Raw genomic sequence first — 19418 nt, 5'->3', positions numbered from 1 at the left:
CATGCTATATTTTTAGAAGAAGCCTCTCAAATGAGCTCTACTGTACGTGTTGTGGAGCGTGTTAACATTGAAGGATGTGACATTTACACATTTTAAACCAAAACAATTTCAATACCTGTTTACAAATTTTCCAAAATGTTTAAACGAAACCCGAGTTATGAAAAAGGGACCTACGATCACACGATCTTCCTTTGAGTTAAATATACATAGCAAAATTAATTAACAATGTTTTCAAACCTATTTAATTGACAAAACCTTAGAAGCACTGCAGTGCTGGATTACATTCGGGGTACCGGTACATGTAGATTAGTTTTTACGTTTTTAATGATTGCCTGCTATTTTTATGTCATGTCAATCGTGCCTATCTGCAGATATAATGGGAATATGTCAGCCTTTGTGAAACTGTTAAACGTTTAATCAGTTCTTAAAATATTTACTTAACGTTTACAAAATTAAACGTAAAGCCGCCTCCTTATTCACAACACAAGGAGGTGTGAATATCTTGGGCGTTTAATTATTTGTGAAAACAAAATTTAAAGACAGACTTTTGAAGAAAGTTTTTTGAGAAAGCTGTTTTTGAAAGCCCAAATCAATGCACTTTTTTAAAGATTTAGTTTATCTTTGGAGTCAAGTTTTGACTTTATAAAACCAGCTTGGTATTCCAGTTTGTATTTATAACACTAACTGAGTGTAAGCAGGAAAAATCTGCAAGGTATTCAAACGATTTTTTCAAGGTGCTTGTTCTGGAGAACAAAACTGGTTTTCCTCTTTTTGCATTGTTTGAACAATTGCAGTTTGCAGATTTGGTATGTGAACTTGTATACTGTGCAGTAAAAATTTTAAAATCTAGATGTACCGTACATGTTTGCAGAGTTGGCAATACTTCTTGGCAGGACATGTACAGTACCTCTGTTGCACCCACATAATTTTAATATTCAAAGCAACATCACAGTAAACATGTACCGTAATTTTCGGAATATAAGCCGCGGCTTATACGTACATGTATGCAAACAAATGCACTGTGGACAGGGATATTTGCACATCCATGTATGTACACTGCATGTATGCACACAGCATTTTTCAATGTTGACATATTTCTGTGTATATTTTGTAAAATATCTTATGATAATAAACGTCTTCATGCAATTTTATAGACCTTTGCGTTCCCCGTGCGGTTTAACTGATTCCATTCTTTTTTTTTAACATGGATTACGGAATCGTCAACGGAAAAAAACTTGGATTTTGAAAAAAAAACCATTTAAAAATCACCGCTGAAAAAAACGCCACTTTTGATGACCCCCCCCCCCCCCCCCCGAAAAAAATTGTCGCCTTCTGAGTAGTTACATGTTACACAAGATTTTGATTCACGCAATCCTACCTTTGGACCAAAAACAGAGAAAGGAATAATGATACATTAATTTCCATACTGCCTTGCTACATGCTCGCTGCTCGATCATAACGTACTGCGTGTTCATGTGATGCAGTGCACTGGTATTCGTCCACAAAAATATCCTAGGCAGAACGGGGCCGCGATGCACAGAGTTGTATTTGACAAACTAGAGAGTGTACTCATTATACTACACGCACACATGGATGTGACGACATACACGCACAGCGGCCATTCTTTAGGTGGACAAAAACTTCAGAGAGTTAAAAAAATTAGCAAGTACAAGATCTGTAAATCCATTGCTTCCTATTGCGAGATTGAATCAGCATACGAAGCAAGTTACAAAATGCACCATCCCAGGGTCTAATACATGTACATACATACTGTCTCATGGTAGAAAGTGCACCCTAGCAACAGAGTTGTACATGCAGGTAACCAGGGTGACAAAAGCCTACCTGTCAGCTTACCTGTTTACATACATGCATTTTTGCCAAAAAGGATTTTTCATTTCGTCGGGTGCAAAACGAAGTGACGTACCATCTATAGACTTTGTGCACACAATACGTCACTTCGTGGTGTGAACCAACAATTTGATATGAAAATAACATGAACTTGTACATGTATTGTACATTCAATATTGCACCTCCAAAATATTATTGCAGTCAGATGGATAAAAACGCTTAGTTATAAGGGTTTGTATTATGTATGTGTGTATTATGTTTGTATGGTCAACTGTCCGAGCATGTTGGGCCTCTTTAGCCCTGTCCGCACTGGACTTTTTTTGGTAAAACTTACTGAGACTATGGGTACTTTTCCAATTTTAAGTCCAGTGCGGACAGCCTAGGACGTTTTCCTCTCAGTTACTTTTCCTGAGTCCAGTGGTTACAGGGGTGTGAGTGACCACTGATAAAAATAGCTGAAAAAGGTGTAAAAAAGCTGAACATTGGAAATCTCCTATACTTTTGTACACAGCAAGTGAGGGAAAAAGCTGAAAAAAGGGTGAAATCCAACACACAAAAAAGCTGAAATCAGCTTTATAGCTGAGATTTCACACCCCTGGGTTACTTCTACTGGCCAACTGATGCCCAGGAAAACTGACCAGGTCACTTTTTCCGAGACGATAAGTCCAGTGCGGACAGTGCGAGTCGGTAAAAGCGGCTCGGGAAAAAGCATACATCTGGCCCGAGCACGAGTATCATGCATACAGAGACCGCACAATCCCACACATGATGTGGCCGAACATTTTGTGGAAACACATACACTGCGGTGTGTCAAGTCCGAGCGGTAAAATCTCGTTATAAATATATTTTAACGGAAAATACATACACAGAAAAGATCAAGATCACGTCCTGGGAACTACTTTGCAGTTATTCTTTTTCTCCACCGATGTTTGTTTGGTATTTTCTACGATCCAAATTCGTCCTGTTACGCCGTGTAGTCTGCACGGCACCGTACGTAGGCCGCAGTCACTGGTTCTGGTCCTACATCATAGCTTTGATTCTGTTAGCAGGCGGTGGGAACCAGTGATTACCGATGGAACTGCTGCCACACGGAACATCGTACAGCAGCATGGCTTCGATTTTGTTCATCACAAATGCGTCAGAAATGTAGATATTTTCGTCAAGATTTATCATGTCAAGATGAAATAATATCGTATGTAACGATTATATTGTGCATTTTAATGGCGTGTGTAATATTATACTGTGCGTATCGGGGGCTGAAAAAAATGTGATCGACATTTCATTTCCTGCGTGAGTCATTATACTGACAGCTCGGTCACTTCTACCACACGGTCTGGGTAAAATTTCCCATGTCGAAAGTCCAAGTGTGGACAATGGTCACATTTGACCATTTTTCATGTTACCATCGTCTCGGTAAAACCTTCACACAAAAAGTCCAGTGTGGACATGGCTTTAGTTACTATGATTAAAATGATTTGCATTTCATTAATGTCCAAATACATTGTACAATGTGCTATCAGCGAAGTACATAGCTTCAGCATCTTCAAGCCAAAACACAAATGACCAACCCATTCAGTTTCAGATCTCTTGCATTTGAGGGAAAAAAACAATGTCATTGAGTTGGCCAAACTGAATTAAACCGGCGAGGCGAGACACTGCAATAGACGCAATCTACGCATACGTGCTGGGTGCCTGCCTATACTAAATTACTTCAGGCACACTGTCAATTGGGTTTTGTAATCAGTCGACCGGTAATTGCATATTGCTAGGCTCGACTTCAAGGGGGGCGATATATGCAATGAATTGGCAGATTGTTAACAAAATTACCGTTGATGAATAGTTGCCTTGGAAACAAATGAAGTTATAAAAGTGTCCGTGAAGAGAAATATTTCAGGGTTATTTCATTCAGTGTTCCATTGTTTGAAAAATGGGGACGTTGTCCAATTGCTTCTGTTGTGAATTTAAAATGGGGCCACAATGTAAAATGTACGTCATGAATGCACACAAGCTTTCACTCATGTCATAGACTGATAATGTTTGGTGCGTGTTCTCATGTATTGGGATAGTGTATTGAGGTAAATGGCTTTGTTGAGTGCAGCGTATTTGTTTTTCACTAATCACAATTCTTTGTTCTTTGTGTAATTCAATTGAACTTTAATTTGATGGGAATGAAATTCTCAAGACATGTACAGTCCTGTGGTGCTAACATTTGGTTTACTTTAATAGTGATCCAAGTGACATTTGTTGCTATATTTTGCCTTGGATAATTTCAATAGCCATATTTAATATTTTAAACAAAATCAATGTGACATCATTCAAGTCACTCAAATATTGCAAATGCAAATAATGCGAGTTTGTGACATCATGGCAAGAAGGCCAGTTTGTGCTGCCAAAAAAAAGATTTGAAAACATAAATTTATATGAAAAAGTTTAACCATTCACACCCCTCCCCCCCCCCCCCCCCCCCCGGTAACTTAGACGAACTTTGTATCGATCGTTTACTGATGCTTTGCATTCGCATTAAGTATGAACTGATCTTTACACATTATTTTGTCACACAGGGAATGTACATATTACACAACTTCAAGTGTGTCCTCTGCACCTAGCAACAGCATATTTCATGCATGTCAGGAAAGCTCACAGTGCTCAGATAGGCATAACACCGTGATGATTTAATTCACTGCTTGACAAGCACCAACTTCTACCTCTTTGACTCCCTGGCGCAATTTAAAGGGTTGTCCATTTTTGAATAATTTAGTATTCAATTACTCGAAATTGCACTTGACCAAATATTTGGATATTCGAAACTGCCAGGTGCAAATATGTGCTGCGCCGGTAAAAAGTTGCATGAAGAGCGTGCCAGTTGAAATTTGCATGCTGCATCGATATGGGGCACTGGACTGTTGTGCAGTATTTATGTCATAAATGTAAAGGGTTTTAATCTTCTAAAAGGATGTGAACGATGAACTGCTGTCAACAAAAAAGTTACCATCGACCAAAAAGTGGATCCTGACAATAAAACGCTGCAACTTTATGATAAAATATCATCTCGGTCCTGTGTGTATGTGCGTGGGGTTTTCTGTTTTCGAATATTCAAACCAGCAAAAAGCTATTCAAATATTCGATGGATGATCAAATTTTTTAGTATTCGGTATATTCAGGACACCCGTACAATTTAACAAAAAACTTACTGTTCAACAACATTGTGATGCATAATTTAGTATAAAACCGAGACTGGTTGAAGTTTCAGCGCTTCTTTATTTTATTTTTTTTTCTGGTTCTGGGATAATATAATTCTGTATTGATAGTACAAGGTGGGACCCTGTAGTAAATTTGCATGCGTCTTGCTAGCACAAACCAGCTTTCTGTACTTGACATGAAGTAGTAATTGAGTTAGCCGTCACCTCAATTCTCTCTAAATTTTTAACAACTGGCGTGTTGATTAGCCTTTGACTCAAGTTGAGTCTTTTGCTACCAGTAAGCGACTAATTTTGTAAGAGTGACTCTTATCGAGTCACTGACTTCAGTCATTACGACTCTGCCCTAAGTTTCCTGCCCTCAGTTTCCTCACCTCTGACATCCTGTTAGAATCTGTCACCTCCAGGTCACTGATGATCTCTGGTTCTTGTTTGTCCTCCTCCTGCTCTTTCCTTGTCTCATCTGGTCTCTCCTCCCCCTTGGTCACCTCCTGAACTCCTTTCTCCTCCCCTTCTACCCCCTCATCTTTCGCCTTAGAATTGTCGTCTTGTCTGCCTCTGCTGAGGATGTTGTTCTCCTTGTGTTTCCTCCTCAGCAGTTCGTGTGTGATATTCAAGGCAATGGCTTGTGCATACTCTTCCTCTATTTCAGCGGTTGTATCTGCAATCAAAGTGGTCACATTTTGCACAAAATGAAGTGAGCATGTAAACTACGAGCCACATAAATGTATTTAAAAACTCTTAAGAGCACTCTGCGGTCAGCTTGCAACAAACAAGAATATACGTAAAGTTTTAATTGCAGGTACATGCATAAAAACTGACGTATAGCATTTTGTATGGGCTCTGTGCGGCAACAAGAGAGGGCGCCATTGGACGAGACACACCGCAAGTGCATACTGGTACAACAAATTTATTCTGAATCAAAGCTATAACGTCTTAACGTACATAATGGCAATGCGTTCGACTGTCCTTCCCAATGGTCTCCACAAACTCTCCCTTTCTTACCATTGAGGGGGAAACTTGAGCATGCAGCCCATGAAATATGTGACTTCACAAGTATGTATACTTTTAGCATGCATTCAACACAATATCCACCAAAAACACAAAACACTGACATAATTCCAACGGTGAACAAAATATGAAATGGATTGATATAAATAAAAAGTTCCTGACCAAATCCCTAGCTGTCTAACCTTTTCCTTTCTCTTCATCATTTTTCTCTAGAGGTTGTTCTTGCCAGGTATGTCTACCATCGTGATCTATGATGTGACAGTGCTGCGTTGTATCAATACCTCCGGTAGATGTTTCCTCCGACACACAACTAGTCAAACAAGAGATCAACAAACAATGTTTTAACAAACAGTTGGGCTCTTCACTTTACTCATTATCACACCACAGGTCGGTTGCTTCCCTTTAGACCAAGTTAAAAAATAAACCAGTTCCTCATCCCCGCTTGCTTCCTTTTTTCCCCGGCACCTCCCCTTTTTTTTAATTCATACATTTGTAATACATTTTGTCTTTTATGTGCTTCCAGCAAAATTGTAGCAATGTATGCAAGTTTAGCATCTAGTAAATAGGGTGATGGCTCTTTAGGACACAAAATTATTTGCAAAAGAGTCAAGAAAATGGAGGAATCCATCTTGGAAAATCCACCATGTTAGGAAAAAAGGGCCCCCTCCTACCTTGTTTAAAAAAAAAAACCTGGACGAGAATATATTTTTTTGTTTAACTTGGCCTTAGTATTTTCTACAAATATTTTCACTGTAGATTTTGCTCTGGTGTGTCAACCTTGGTTCTTCCAGTTGAGGTGTTTGAGCGCCAGGAAGACTCTCCTTGCCCTCTACTCACACCCACACACTCTAGTGATCCACAGGTTTAGAAGTAAGAGTTAGGCATAGCTTTGTTTTAAATTCATGGCATCTTTCGCGACTTCAATAAAATGGAAAAAACACCAAAATGAACACCTCAAACACAAGTAGTCTTTTAACTTTCAAAACCTGCAATAAAATATATTAACTAATGTGTATCCTCTTCTGATGAAAGTATGAGTATGACTCACAAACATTAACTTTGGTACGTGAAATAGTAAAAATGTGTGAGGATGACGAACATGTATGTATCCAGGGTTCAAAATCAAAATTTGCACATTTCATTAAATGGAAATTTCAACTGTAAATACAAGCAAAACCTGCTTTCTACCAAATTTACATACTTATTAAAATTTAATGAAATGTTAACTAGTACTATATATTGCAAGGAGTTAGAGATGAAATGTTAACTATTACTATATATTGCAAGGAGTTTAGAGACAGCATAAACAGAAAGAAACAAGTCAGGTGTGTTTACAAACACAAATGCCCCGCAACCGTGACTGTTCCCATGACATAACACCACTCTTTTAACATCAACTTACATGTACCTTGGTCACATGGAACATTCATTGACAGAATTAGTGTCTTCTGTAGGTTTTATATGAATTAATCCCTAATCCCTATAATCTCAGAATAAATACAAGATTTCTATTGTTTTAGCCACTGTGAACTTGACCCTTGACCTTTTTGCCCCAAATTCAATAGGCTTCTTAGGATTACCAAGAACAATCCACAAACCAAATTTGAAGTTCATATGTTAAGTATTTCTCAAGTTATCGCGCTGACAAGATTTCTATTGTTTTAGCCACTGTGAACTTGACACTTGACCTTTTGACCCCAAATGCAATAGGCTTCTTAGGATTGCCAAGAACAATCCACAAACCAAATTTGAAGTTCACATGTAAAGTATTTCTCAAGTTATTGCGCTGACAAGATTTCTATTGTTTTAGCCACTGTGAACTTGACCTTTGGCCTTTTGGCTCCAAATGCAAAAGGCTTCTTAGGATTGCCAAAAACAATCCACAAACCAAATTTGAAGTTCACATGTAAAGTATTTCTCAAGTTATCGCGCTGACAAGATTTCTATTGTTTTAGCCACTGTGAACTTGACCTTTGGCCTTTTGGCCCCAAATGCGAAAGGCTTCTTAGGATTGCCAAAAACAATCCACAAACCAAATTTGAAGTTCACATGTAAAGTATTTCTCAAGTTATCGCGCTGACAAGATTTCTATTGTTTTAGCCACTGTGAACTTGACCTTTGGCCTTTTGGCCCCAAATGCGAAAGGCTTCTTAGGATTACCAAGAACAATCCACAAACCAAATTTGAAGTTCATATGTTAAGTATTTCTCAAGTTATCGCGCTGACAAGATTTGTCCGGACACACACACCCACACCCATACTTGTTTCAAATGACTAGTGTGGACTTTCCATTGCTTTCGTGTAGTTAAGAAAAACCAGTGAAAAAACTCATTTTTCTCAAACTGTGAAAACTCTTTCAACCCAATTTTTTTTCTATGATTCCCTTTAGTGTTTCTCTTCATTCTGCTACAGATAAACCTAACCCAAAAATGCCTCTAAACCTGATTTCCAGAAATGGGGAAACACTGTGTGGACGTGGGGCAAGTCCACACAACGTCGGTGCTACCTACATTATGTGGACGTGTTTTGTTCGGAAGTCCACACTGCGTATGTAAGACAAGCTCACACCCACCCACCCACACACACACCCACACACCCACCCACCCACCCACCCACCCACTCACCCACGGAAGGACAAGGCGGAAACAGTATGCCCCTTCGGCTTCGCCGCGGGGCATAAAAACATTTCAAGATCGGAGGAAAAACAATTTCCCAATGCAAGATTACCAGTTATATTAACCAACTGCTAGTTTATGCGATGACCTTCTTCCATGGCAAACCTACGCCAGAATCTCTCTACATGAGATATAAAACATAGGCAGAGGCTGAAATCTACAGTCCTACATGTACATCCATCGAAGCAAGCAAGACCATTTGTAGAATTTTTCAATTTTGTTTGATAGTTTTGGAAGGGTGGGGTCTAAAGAACTACAGGATGCTGTAACCTGTTCTTACATTGTAATGAACACTACATGCATTTTCCGCTTTCGTACATGTACAATACATGTAGTCCTGTTGTATTCCATCTTAAAATAGTCCTGTTGCATCATGCACATGTCATGCATGTACATGTACATGATTTGAACATACATGTACATGTACCTACAGGTATATATTCATGATTACAAAGACCTACATGTACACGTATGTAAACATTTTTGGGAAGGCAAAATATTGCTAAGTAAGACATAAAGAACCACTTAACCCTAAAAAATACATTTCAATTTTATCCTCTTGTCAAGCTTGTACTTTGAAACCTGGGGCACATACCGGCGCAATCAGTTTAGCTCCATGGTAACTATAGTCGGTCTTCAGTCAGCTTCTTTTGACATTGAAGTATATTTAATTTCTTAGTCTTCAAAACCCTGGGACTATCGTTGACTGTCTGAGCATCTCAACCGAATCAAGGTCATCATTAATGGACAACTGAAATGGTACATTAGCTCCTGAGGGAGGGGGCGTCTCAGCACCTGCCAGAATTGAATAACAACTGTCTTTATTAAGCCCCAGCGGGACTTGCATCCTTTGAGGCTCAGGCTAGGAATAAGTCAAGACCATGGCTACATAATAGCTCAAGAAAGCCCCAACAGAAATCATTTTCAAAGCAATGAAGTCAATTAAGAACAAAGGCCGTTACTTCAGTTTATAGAATTTCTACAAAAAAAAGAACATTGAAAATTTGCATTTGCTGTAATTTTCAGAAATGGATGGATTTGGCAGTTAGTTTTTTATACCAAATATCGGTCCGCTAAAACCTGTTTAAAGTTTTGTGCTCATCATAGATGCCGAAAAAAAAGAAAAAATACTGTTCTTGTAGTTTGGTTCCCTGATCGAATACTTCAGACGTTTAGGATTTGTAATAATTGCAAACAAATAGGAAGCATTATTTGAAAAAAAAATGGCTATTTTTTTCCAACGATGGTTCAGCCGAGCCATTGTTGGAAAAGGATGCCATGAATTTACAGGTTGCTTGTGACTATTATTCACTTACAGTCAAGTAAGGTATTTCATAAAAAAAATTGGTTGTTTTGTTTTTGAATGTTTGCAAATGTTACCTTTAATTGTGTGTTAACCCTTAGCGAACTCAACCCATCAAAGCCCAACAGTAGGTTTTGTTGAAATCTGTTAGGATAGGTACAGTACCCCTAAACTGATGGTCTTTTACATTAGGTTTGGCCATATCTCCATAAACTACATTGTAAGTCCAACAGTGTGTGCCTATGATTTCCCATGTGGGTGTTGGAATTTGCCAGAATGGGTACGGTTCCTAGTAAATTATGCTAGGGAGCATATACAATGTACATGTTACCTCAGTACAATGTAGTTGGTTCTGCCCGTCACCAAAGTATTTTATGAACACTGTACATTTACATGTATATCCACCCCATACATGTAAGTAATCATAATGTTGGGGTGACGTAAATTCAATAGTCACTGACCTACAATGTAGTTATATAAAAAATTATACCGTATTCTCAGTGTTGTCCAAGTGCAAGTGACAAGCAATTCACAAACTACTCAGGTAAGACTCGAACCCCGACCTCCTGCTTACTAGTGCAGACGTCTTACCACTTAGTGCTGACGACACTGAGTATACAGTGTTTATAAAATACGCCGGTGACCGTGACAGGCAAAACCAAATATTGAATTCAATCGATAAGCTAAGTGACATTTTTCTGGAAAGTCCTCGGACAACACTGAGCACACAGTGTTTTAAAAAAAAATATGTTGTTGAAGGGCAAAACCCAATTATATTTTCCTAACGTCAATTCCATCTTATAATATGTAACCTATTTTACAATAAACTATTTTACTATAACCATTACTAAACAAGCAATAATTCATTAATTAACCATTGAATCAATAATCTGAAACAACAACAACAAAAAAGACTAAATATTAATAAAGACACTCAATACAGGTCTTATTTGCATTTGTTTTGGTGAACATGTGTACATGTTCCCATATTCTTGCACAAAACAGTACAAAGTGTACTATAGTTCTGTACATGTATGGGCAATTATGGCCAAAACATGGACAATTTTGATATGAAAAGGGGTTATTTTTTTCCCCTCTTTTTATTTTGGCACTATACAAACATGTACACTGTACTGACAACCAAGGTTGTAAGCAAGTTACATTGTAGCAACACCTTACTTTTTCAACCTCAGGCCTTTTCCTTCCTCACTGTACTGTTCTATATTTTCAAGAATTGTCCCTGAGATTTCTGCCTGACATGACAGACAAACATGTACATGTATAAATAATAGGCTGACTTGATGCAAATGGCCCAGCCCTCCAAACTCATCAAGAATTCATGTAGTCTGCAAGATGCATGAATACCCGCACGCCCTTGTCGTATTTTTTTAATCATCGTCGTAATTTTGCAGGAACCTTGAGGCTTGGTTAATCATTGAAACTCTCATTAGCGTTAAAATGAGGTACATGGAATTTCAGCCAAATGGCACTGAAATATAATGAATTCTTCAAATACTTTTTTTCATGGTTTCCATGGTAAAGAAGGGTAGAGAAATACAATAGAGAGGATAAATGCTATTTCTATGAGTATTTTTTTTTTTAATTGGATGGATAAACAGTATGTACATGCAGTGTTGTGTTGGTGATTTTTAACTCCAGTTTAATTAGGCTAAGAAATTTGCTGACAGTGTTGCCTAATATTGGGAAAGAATTGATTCTGTTAAAACTATCACTACATTTTTTTTTTTTTGGAGCACTTTCAATTGATATTATTATTTTGTTTACAATGATACATGTGGCCAATTCCACACAAAAGTGGACATGAATAAAAAGTGGAAAATTTATGAAATTTTCAGAACTACACACACGTGTACAAGCATCACAACCTCACATGTGGTGTCAAATAAAAGGGGACAACAAAACCTTTTATTTGAGTGTTGTGCCAATGAGATGGAATGTGGTAAAATGTTTTTTTTTTTTTTTTTTTTTTAATGTTTTGGGAGTTCAAGTCAAAGTTTTTAGGTAGCCATTATGGCATTTTGTTTTTTTTATTTTTAAGACAGAGAGAAAGGCTTATAATATTTTATAAAAAAACAACACACTGAAGTAAAAAAAAAAAAAATTCAGTATGTTTTTTATCACGTGTGAAGTTATTTCAGACACTTAACGTCCGTAATCATTATAATATGCGTAACAACAAAAACATGATGTATCCATAACGTCAAAGCACCTTTTTGTAAAATGTCATTGGTGTTTTTATAGAGTGAAGCTATATCTACCACGGCATATTTATTTCATTAACCCTGACCTTCCCAAATCCTCCAAAATCCTCTTGCAAAATGGAGGATTTTGCAGGATTGAGGCTACATGTATATATGGCAAAATTGTGTGGCTGATTTTGGAGGATGCACTGTGTCAAGGTCTTGGGCCGGACCCTGTGTTATTTATGCTCAACCGCGCATAAATTTAAGCCTAGATTATACTTGAAATCCCCCGCACTGCTCCAGGATGTCACTGGTTCTGCCTCAACATGTTGACAGTGATTGTTGGAGGATTTTGCAGGATTCAGGCAGTGGTCGCCCCTCCAAGGACAACATTCAAGAAATAACAGAGGATTTTGCGGTATTGAGGCTGTGTGCATTTTTTACATGAATGCAGTTGGAGGATTGAGGTTGCATCCTAGCAAAAATGCCTAGGGAGTTTGGGTTAAATTCCTGTAAGAAATGTCAAAGACTTTTATCACTGCATACTGAAAGTCAATACCTAAATGTATGTCTTAAAGTGTAATGTCATTTACAGTGCTTATATCTCATTAATTAATTCATCCACATGTAGCACTATGTTAACCATTTCATGAGCTAGAGTTGCACCAAATATATAAAATTGGCTTCAATGCGAATAATTTATTTTGTTGTTTCAAAGTGGTCAGTAGGCTCTGAATGTAATGTCTGTAATGATGGAACTGCCCATGTACATGAGTTAGATGTTTTTCCTTTCTCTTGTTGAACAGAGACAGGCAATTTTACTTTCAGTTATTCCTTTGCTATTTTTACCTGTAGCGCTGTCACTGTAATAACATTATATCGATTGACTACAGTCTTTTGAATATTTGTACATGCACAACAAATGCCAACCAGTGGGCTGGTACCGTATTTTTTCCCTTGAGTCCATCGTCATGGTGAAAGCATCTACATGTATTCTGTAAGGCTATCAATTATTAGTGCCTGCATCCATTGCTATGGCAACAGACTGGTGACTGTTATACATGTACATGTAAGAGGAGGTAGGGCTTGTGGCCATCATACGTTGCCAGTTGTTTATCGAGACCGATAAATTACGACATGCCTGAAGGCCACTAATAACGAGCAATCATTGGCGGGCAGAAGTGCGTACCATGTACATGTACATGTATTGTCTGTTTCTTTTTTGGGGGTGTTTTTGTTTGTTTGCTTTTTCATGTACAATTGTCCATTTGTTTTTACACCAAGTGTAGCATATTTGAGACTTCGCTCTTTTTCAGCTCAATTAAAGAGCTGTATTCCTTATAATCCATATTATTAACCTCAGACTGCTGTCTGAGCAGTCACAGACTGTCAAAAAAATTGAATTTTCTCCCCTGCCATGCCTTTCACACAGGCTAGTCACCAGTCAGATCATATTTCAAGCAAGTACAGTGTACTGTGACTAGTCAAATTCAGTCAGACAAAAGCAGGGATGTGGTTGGCAGTTGCAGCACAGCTGGCCTTTAGATATCACATATTGTCAATGCATAGCTGTATCAAGTCAATCAGGCTTTATGTAGGCAGGAAACTTTTAACTGCTAAAAACAGTCACTTGATTTATTTTGACCGAAAGGAAAATTTTGCCCAGAATGCATGTTTATATAGGAAGGTTAAGGTTTAATTCCAATATTGTAAGGAGTCCAAAATCAATATCCGAATTAAGCTAGGGATACAACATGTATGTTTTTTCAGCATGTTACCATGTAGTTGTAATGGATGAAGATCAATGTATACAATATTAGTTCTAGACAAGAGGTTCAGATGCGCCAGCCTAAACATTATTTATTAAGTTCACTTAATTTTGTTTTAAAATGAACATAGTTCTCCTAAATGGCACAACAGATACATAACATACCGATACGTGTAAGGTATGGCTTTTCCTTGGATTAAGAAGAAAATATCCCTACAAGTTTCATTCCCGTACATGCTTGTATTGTCACAATGCAAAATAATTGTGTGTGGATTTTTTGACAGAACACAAAAACTAATTATACAACATCCAATAAAGCAATTTGCCTTTACATGTACTTCAGTGCTGTAGGTTGTAGCGTGACACTAGGACAATTATAAATACACTCCATAGAGTTGGAAATAAATTCAAATTTAATTGAGTCAGGTTTGCGTAGCGGTACTTTCCTCGCCTTCCACCGCTGGGCCAACATGTGGATTGGGTTTTCAGTCCCTGCCTGATTCCGTGTTTTTCCCCAGAATATTCTTCTGGGATTTTCCTCCCACCTCTAAAACTGTAATTTCTTCTCATTGTCTCCTCTCTACAGGTTTCTTCAGGCTTGCGAGCTACAGTGCCTAGGGCGCTTTTGAGGAATCCTTGGTTTCATTACGAGAAATAATCAATAATACATTGTATAAATAATTTTAAATGAGTTGACAATTTCTTTTCAATATTTTTTCCATAGTATGACTCATATTTATGCCAAAACTTGTCCGAACTGAATTTAGATTTCAATGACATAAGAGGGTTTTCAACCAAAAAAGCAAAGCAAAAATAGATCTTTGATTTGAATACCAGAAATTGTATGATTTCTCCAAATCAAGAAACTACTTTTTCCCACATTTTTGTCTGAAATATTACTTTGTGACAACTCTGTCATGTCTGTGGCACTCAACCGAAATGGCTTTGTACGAGATACTAAACTGAACTGTGATTAAAAAAAAATAATTAGCATTGAAACACATTCCTCAAAAAAGAAATACGACCAAAAGCCTATTTATTGCTTTGAGTTTTACAACAGAGTTACTGTATTCAACATCGAACTGCTTATATAGTAGGCCCTATACAGGTTTTTTACTATGTAATCACTTTTTTTCAAAACCTACTGAAAATTGTGACTCTTTACATACAAGAAGTGCTTCAAAAACATGCTTTATTGCAATCTGTGGGTGCGTACAAATGACAGGTTCATTTTTCAAATTATACAAATAACTTTTTAGTTTGTCAATGGTCATGAGCGGGTTTTGCATGATTTTACAATTCATTTTGATGGTTTTGGGACTGCAGAGCCCAGTTGCAGTTGTAATGGGCTTGAAGTCCTAAATCTAAGTACTGCACATGTTCTATTGGTTCAATCAACATACAATGTAGGCCTACATAGTAACAAACACTGAGTCAATGTAAATGAAGATCCCGATGGTACGTGCATGACAGAGAGGTGAAGCTTCACTGCCACTGAAGTCAATATTTTCTCCTATTTTGGTGTTACAATGGATCCTCATTTTAAAATCCAAAATTCACCCTCTTTGTTAATCACGTTTTTGGTTCCTTGTCACAGGGAAGTTAGTCTGCAAGTCATACTGATATTAATTACATGAATTATGGCCACTGCAAAAAAAAACTCATTCAAAAATGCACAATACGGTCCGTGACTAAAAGAGGTGCAGGGGAAATATTGCTCCATTAGCAAGCACTTTCAATTACGAGGGGCACAGAAATGAAGTGCGGTCAATTTTGCAGTTAATTATTTATATCAGTTAATTATGTATATTCCAGTGATAAAAAATAAATCAGCGTATTGCACATGTATGCTTTCGTACAAAGTACCCCGATAACTGCAATGCTATGTCAGTAAAAGTACCCGGATGACGACAATATTATTTTTGATATTGTCCTCGTCTGGCTGGGCATTTTTCAAATTTGCTTGTTCCTGCTGTAGAAACCCACAGTTGTTAACCAGCTTCGAGCGGCGCAAGATTCACTTCAAAGAATTCAAAGAATTGAGAACTAAAGATGCTGACAATGCCAGGAAAGCAACCAAGATATCAAGCAATGATATTTCGTTCGGTTGAACCAGGTGAAATAGAACGAAATTAAGTTCTCAATTGGAATATCACTCCGCTACACGGAGGTGAAAAGGAGTTAGTAGGTGGTAAAACCGTGGTATAAATAGAAAGGGATAAAGGGTTGGCTTCATCTGCGCACCGACAGGCAACGAGTTCACATACTATTTTAATTGTTACTTTAAAACAAATGTGATGCTGAGAATGGAGAGCTTAATAGGTCTAACAAAATCAGCACTATTCATGGGGTTTTCCCAGAGTATTTTCCATGAGTTTTTATCTCTGGTTTTTCACTCCGTGGATGTGCGGATTTTGTTGGGAAGATATACATAAGTAAATAAGTCATAGGAGTCAACTTCATATTAAAACATCTTGGTAGAATGTATTTGAATATAAATAATCCTGATAAATAAATAAATAATAATGATGTGATATACAAACTTATCTTAAAAAAAATAAATAATAATAATACTAATAAATGGGTAACACTGCAAAGCCTGTCGGTGACAAACCCAATGTTGTAAACAAATTGGAGTGATGTGGAGGTTATTGAGAAGTAAATATTCTGTGAGTACTTGTACCGGTATCTGCTCAAGAAGAAGCTACTGATGGATTTTGAGACGCTGGAAAATCTTTCACTATCGGGTATTTTGTTGAAGTTAACGTTGAAGTATTGAGGAAGCAGTCGCCGATTTTTACAAGACAGTGACATGAAATGTATTTTTTTGCGGATCAAGTCAGCCTGATATAAACAATAATAATAATATTGGATGAGGTTTTTCAGGGGATACAAGAATATATTGCACTCGTTATAACAATATTATAGCTCCTGCAGTATATTCTTGTATCCCCCTCAAAGCCATCCAATATAAATATTCTAAACACAGAAAATATTTGCATAGCAATAAAACAGGTTAATTACACGCCAAAATGGTAAGAGACGAATGCTGGTTGTGAACTATATTTAGCACATAATTTTGCTAATTTCAAGCACTCTCCTGAGAATGGACAGAGTACACTTTCCAAAAACATTGTGAACAATTCTCACCTCCGGTTCTTTTCAGAACCACACTTCTCCACAGAAGAGTTATTCCATGGTGTAAGGCCCTGGGCCCTGTCTTACCCCTCAGTATATCTTACCTTTGTCCGAGTAGAGCTCTCCTAAGGCAGGTTTTGCCAGCCCCAGCTTGGCCAATGATCATCAGGCGTGTCCGGTGCACCGCCTTGGTGCCAGAGTTGGCGGCGACTTGGAATGCAGCGGCAGCCTCGGGCCCCCTGGCCAGGACTTCTGAAGGCACGTCATCTTTGACTGCAGGAGAACAGACAGATGTTACCAAAGAAGATGCCACTTACTGATTAATCTTCTCATTTCCACCATGCATGATTTTGATAAATTGTTTTTGTATTTGTGTCAATTTGGTTAAACATAGTCAACAGTGAATGTTTAAATAAGGGTCGTTCCTTATCTATGGGGTTCAAAAGTGTGACATTTCTTGTGTCCCTATTACACCTGACCTGTGTGATTTGCCATGCAAGTATCATTAAAACTGACTTCAAACTATTTTTCATTTGTTTGGCAGGAACTATGCTTTACACAATCACCCTTAACCAATTGTTCATCCACCCTTTTCAGAATCAAACACAAGATTTCAGTGTTAACGACACCCTCTTAAAGGCTTCTTCCAGTGTTAACAGCCCCACCTATGGGTGTCTTTCACACCAAAAGCTTGTTGTTCTAATTTGAAGAGCGCCGCAAAAAAACTTGATTCAGGATTTCATATTGTATTAAATGCAACATCCACTATTCTAACTATCACCGATATTACATGCACATGAAGGTACAGGTACCAGTATGTGAACAGAGACTTTACTTTTAGCCTAAAAGTTGTCTTTTTTCCAAATGAACCACAAAAAGAAACTGACAACGTGAAATTATAATAATTTTAAAAGTTGAAAAATGAAATTGACTGGGGCAGGATTTGAACCCGAGACTTGCCATTCCAGTGCTCTACCAACTGAGCTTACAGCCCTATGTTGGCGGTTCCTCAATTTGTTCAAGGGGTGCTAGTCAGAAGCAATGAACCCAAATATGTCTTCCCAGGTCTGCATCATGATTTTGGACGTGATCCCTGGCTGCATGACATAGGCCTACAGGTTTATGGCTTCTGACTAGCACCCCCTGAACAAAGACATTGACGAAGTGAGGAACCGTGACGAAGTGAGGAACCGCCAACATAGGGCTGTATAGCTTAGTTGGTAGAGCACCGGAACAGCAATTCATAGGTCCCAGGTTCAACCCAGCCCCGGTCAATTATATTGTTCAACTTTAAAAGTTATCTGTAAAATGTTTGTGTCATGGTTTGGTCTACCCAACTAAGTTTGACAAAGTTTAGATTCTTAAAAATATAAGAACAATGTTCTTTGTAAGAGAGTTTTGTCATGCACACTTACTAGGTTGAATACATCGTAGAGAAACTGTCCATCCATACAGGTCTAGTATCACCCAGACGGGTCTATTAACATCGACTGATCCTTGTGGTAGCTGGTACTGCTGTAGATGTTCATTGTTTATAAAAAACTGTACAACCCTCTCTCGTGTGTAGAATAACGAAAAGAGGTTCTCTGTCTTGGCCTTGCTCTCTGGGACGGACTTGGCCCATGAGCCAGGCAGATCAGTTAGATTGGGCAAGAGGTACTGGGGTAAGGCACCGGGGTCTAAGCCGTCTGGATTGCGATTGGTCAGTCCGACTCGTAAGGCACCATTCCAGCAGGTCTCATACTTGCAGAATTCAAACGACACCCTCCGCCCGGGCTCCAAGGGTTCACTGCTAAAGACAATCGCGTGGCTGAAGCCGTTGACGCGCGTGGCTGTAGTGCCATCTTTGGAGAGTTGGATGTTGGCTCCATGGCAACGAGGATGAAAGAGCATCTTCACTGAGGGTGTGACAGAGCGCAGGTCTTGGCTCTTACAATGTAACTGACACCTTGAATCATCATCACAGACACTAGGAAAGGACCAGACTGATCACATGTTGACAGTCGGGTGTTCACATTGGTACGCAGTTTCAATCTTGTATTAACTGTTGAAGAATAAAGACAAAAATGACACAATATTATTCACTTGAGCTGTTCTGTTCTATCACATTAACCCTAACTCCCTAGCATAATTTACTAGGAACCATACCCATCCTGGCAAATTCCAACACCCACATTGGAATTGTACACACACACTGTTGGGCTTAGTTTCTGGAGGTATGCCAAACCCAGGGTAAAAGACCATCAGTTTAAGGGTACTGTACCTATCCCAACA

At 38.3% G+C, this 19418-nt stretch overlaps 1 protein-coding gene across 2 annotated transcripts in view; it reads right to left on the bottom strand.

The window, feature by feature from the left end:
* LOC119728209 overlaps nucleotides 1-19418 on the bottom strand; it is a 43628-nt gene that overhangs the window by 21476 nt on the left and 2734 nt on the right. For both annotated transcript variants that reach the window (XM_038200348.1, XM_038200349.1), the window contains exons 2-5: nucleotides 18560-19188; nucleotides 17249-17417; nucleotides 6239-6366; nucleotides 5420-5706 (exon numbers count right to left, since the gene is read on the bottom strand). In XM_038200348.1, the coding sequence (XP_038056276.1) occupies nucleotides 5420-5706; nucleotides 6239-6366; nucleotides 17249-17417; nucleotides 18560-19037 (1062 nt within the window). In that variant the 5' untranslated portion in view covers nucleotides 19038-19188. The remainder of the gene's footprint in view (nucleotides 1-5419; nucleotides 5707-6238; nucleotides 6367-17248; nucleotides 17418-18559; nucleotides 19189-19418) is intronic.

The sequence above is a fragment of the Patiria miniata genome, unplaced genomic scaffold (assembly GCF_015706575.1).
Source record: "Patiria miniata isolate m_02_andy unplaced genomic scaffold, ASM1570657v1 HiC_scaffold_20, whole genome shotgun sequence".
Taxonomy (NCBI): Eukaryota; Metazoa; Echinodermata; class Asteroidea; order Valvatida; family Asterinidae; genus Patiria; species Patiria miniata.
Note: the sequence above shows the minus strand (reverse complement) of the source record. Positions and strands in the feature narration are given on the sequence as shown.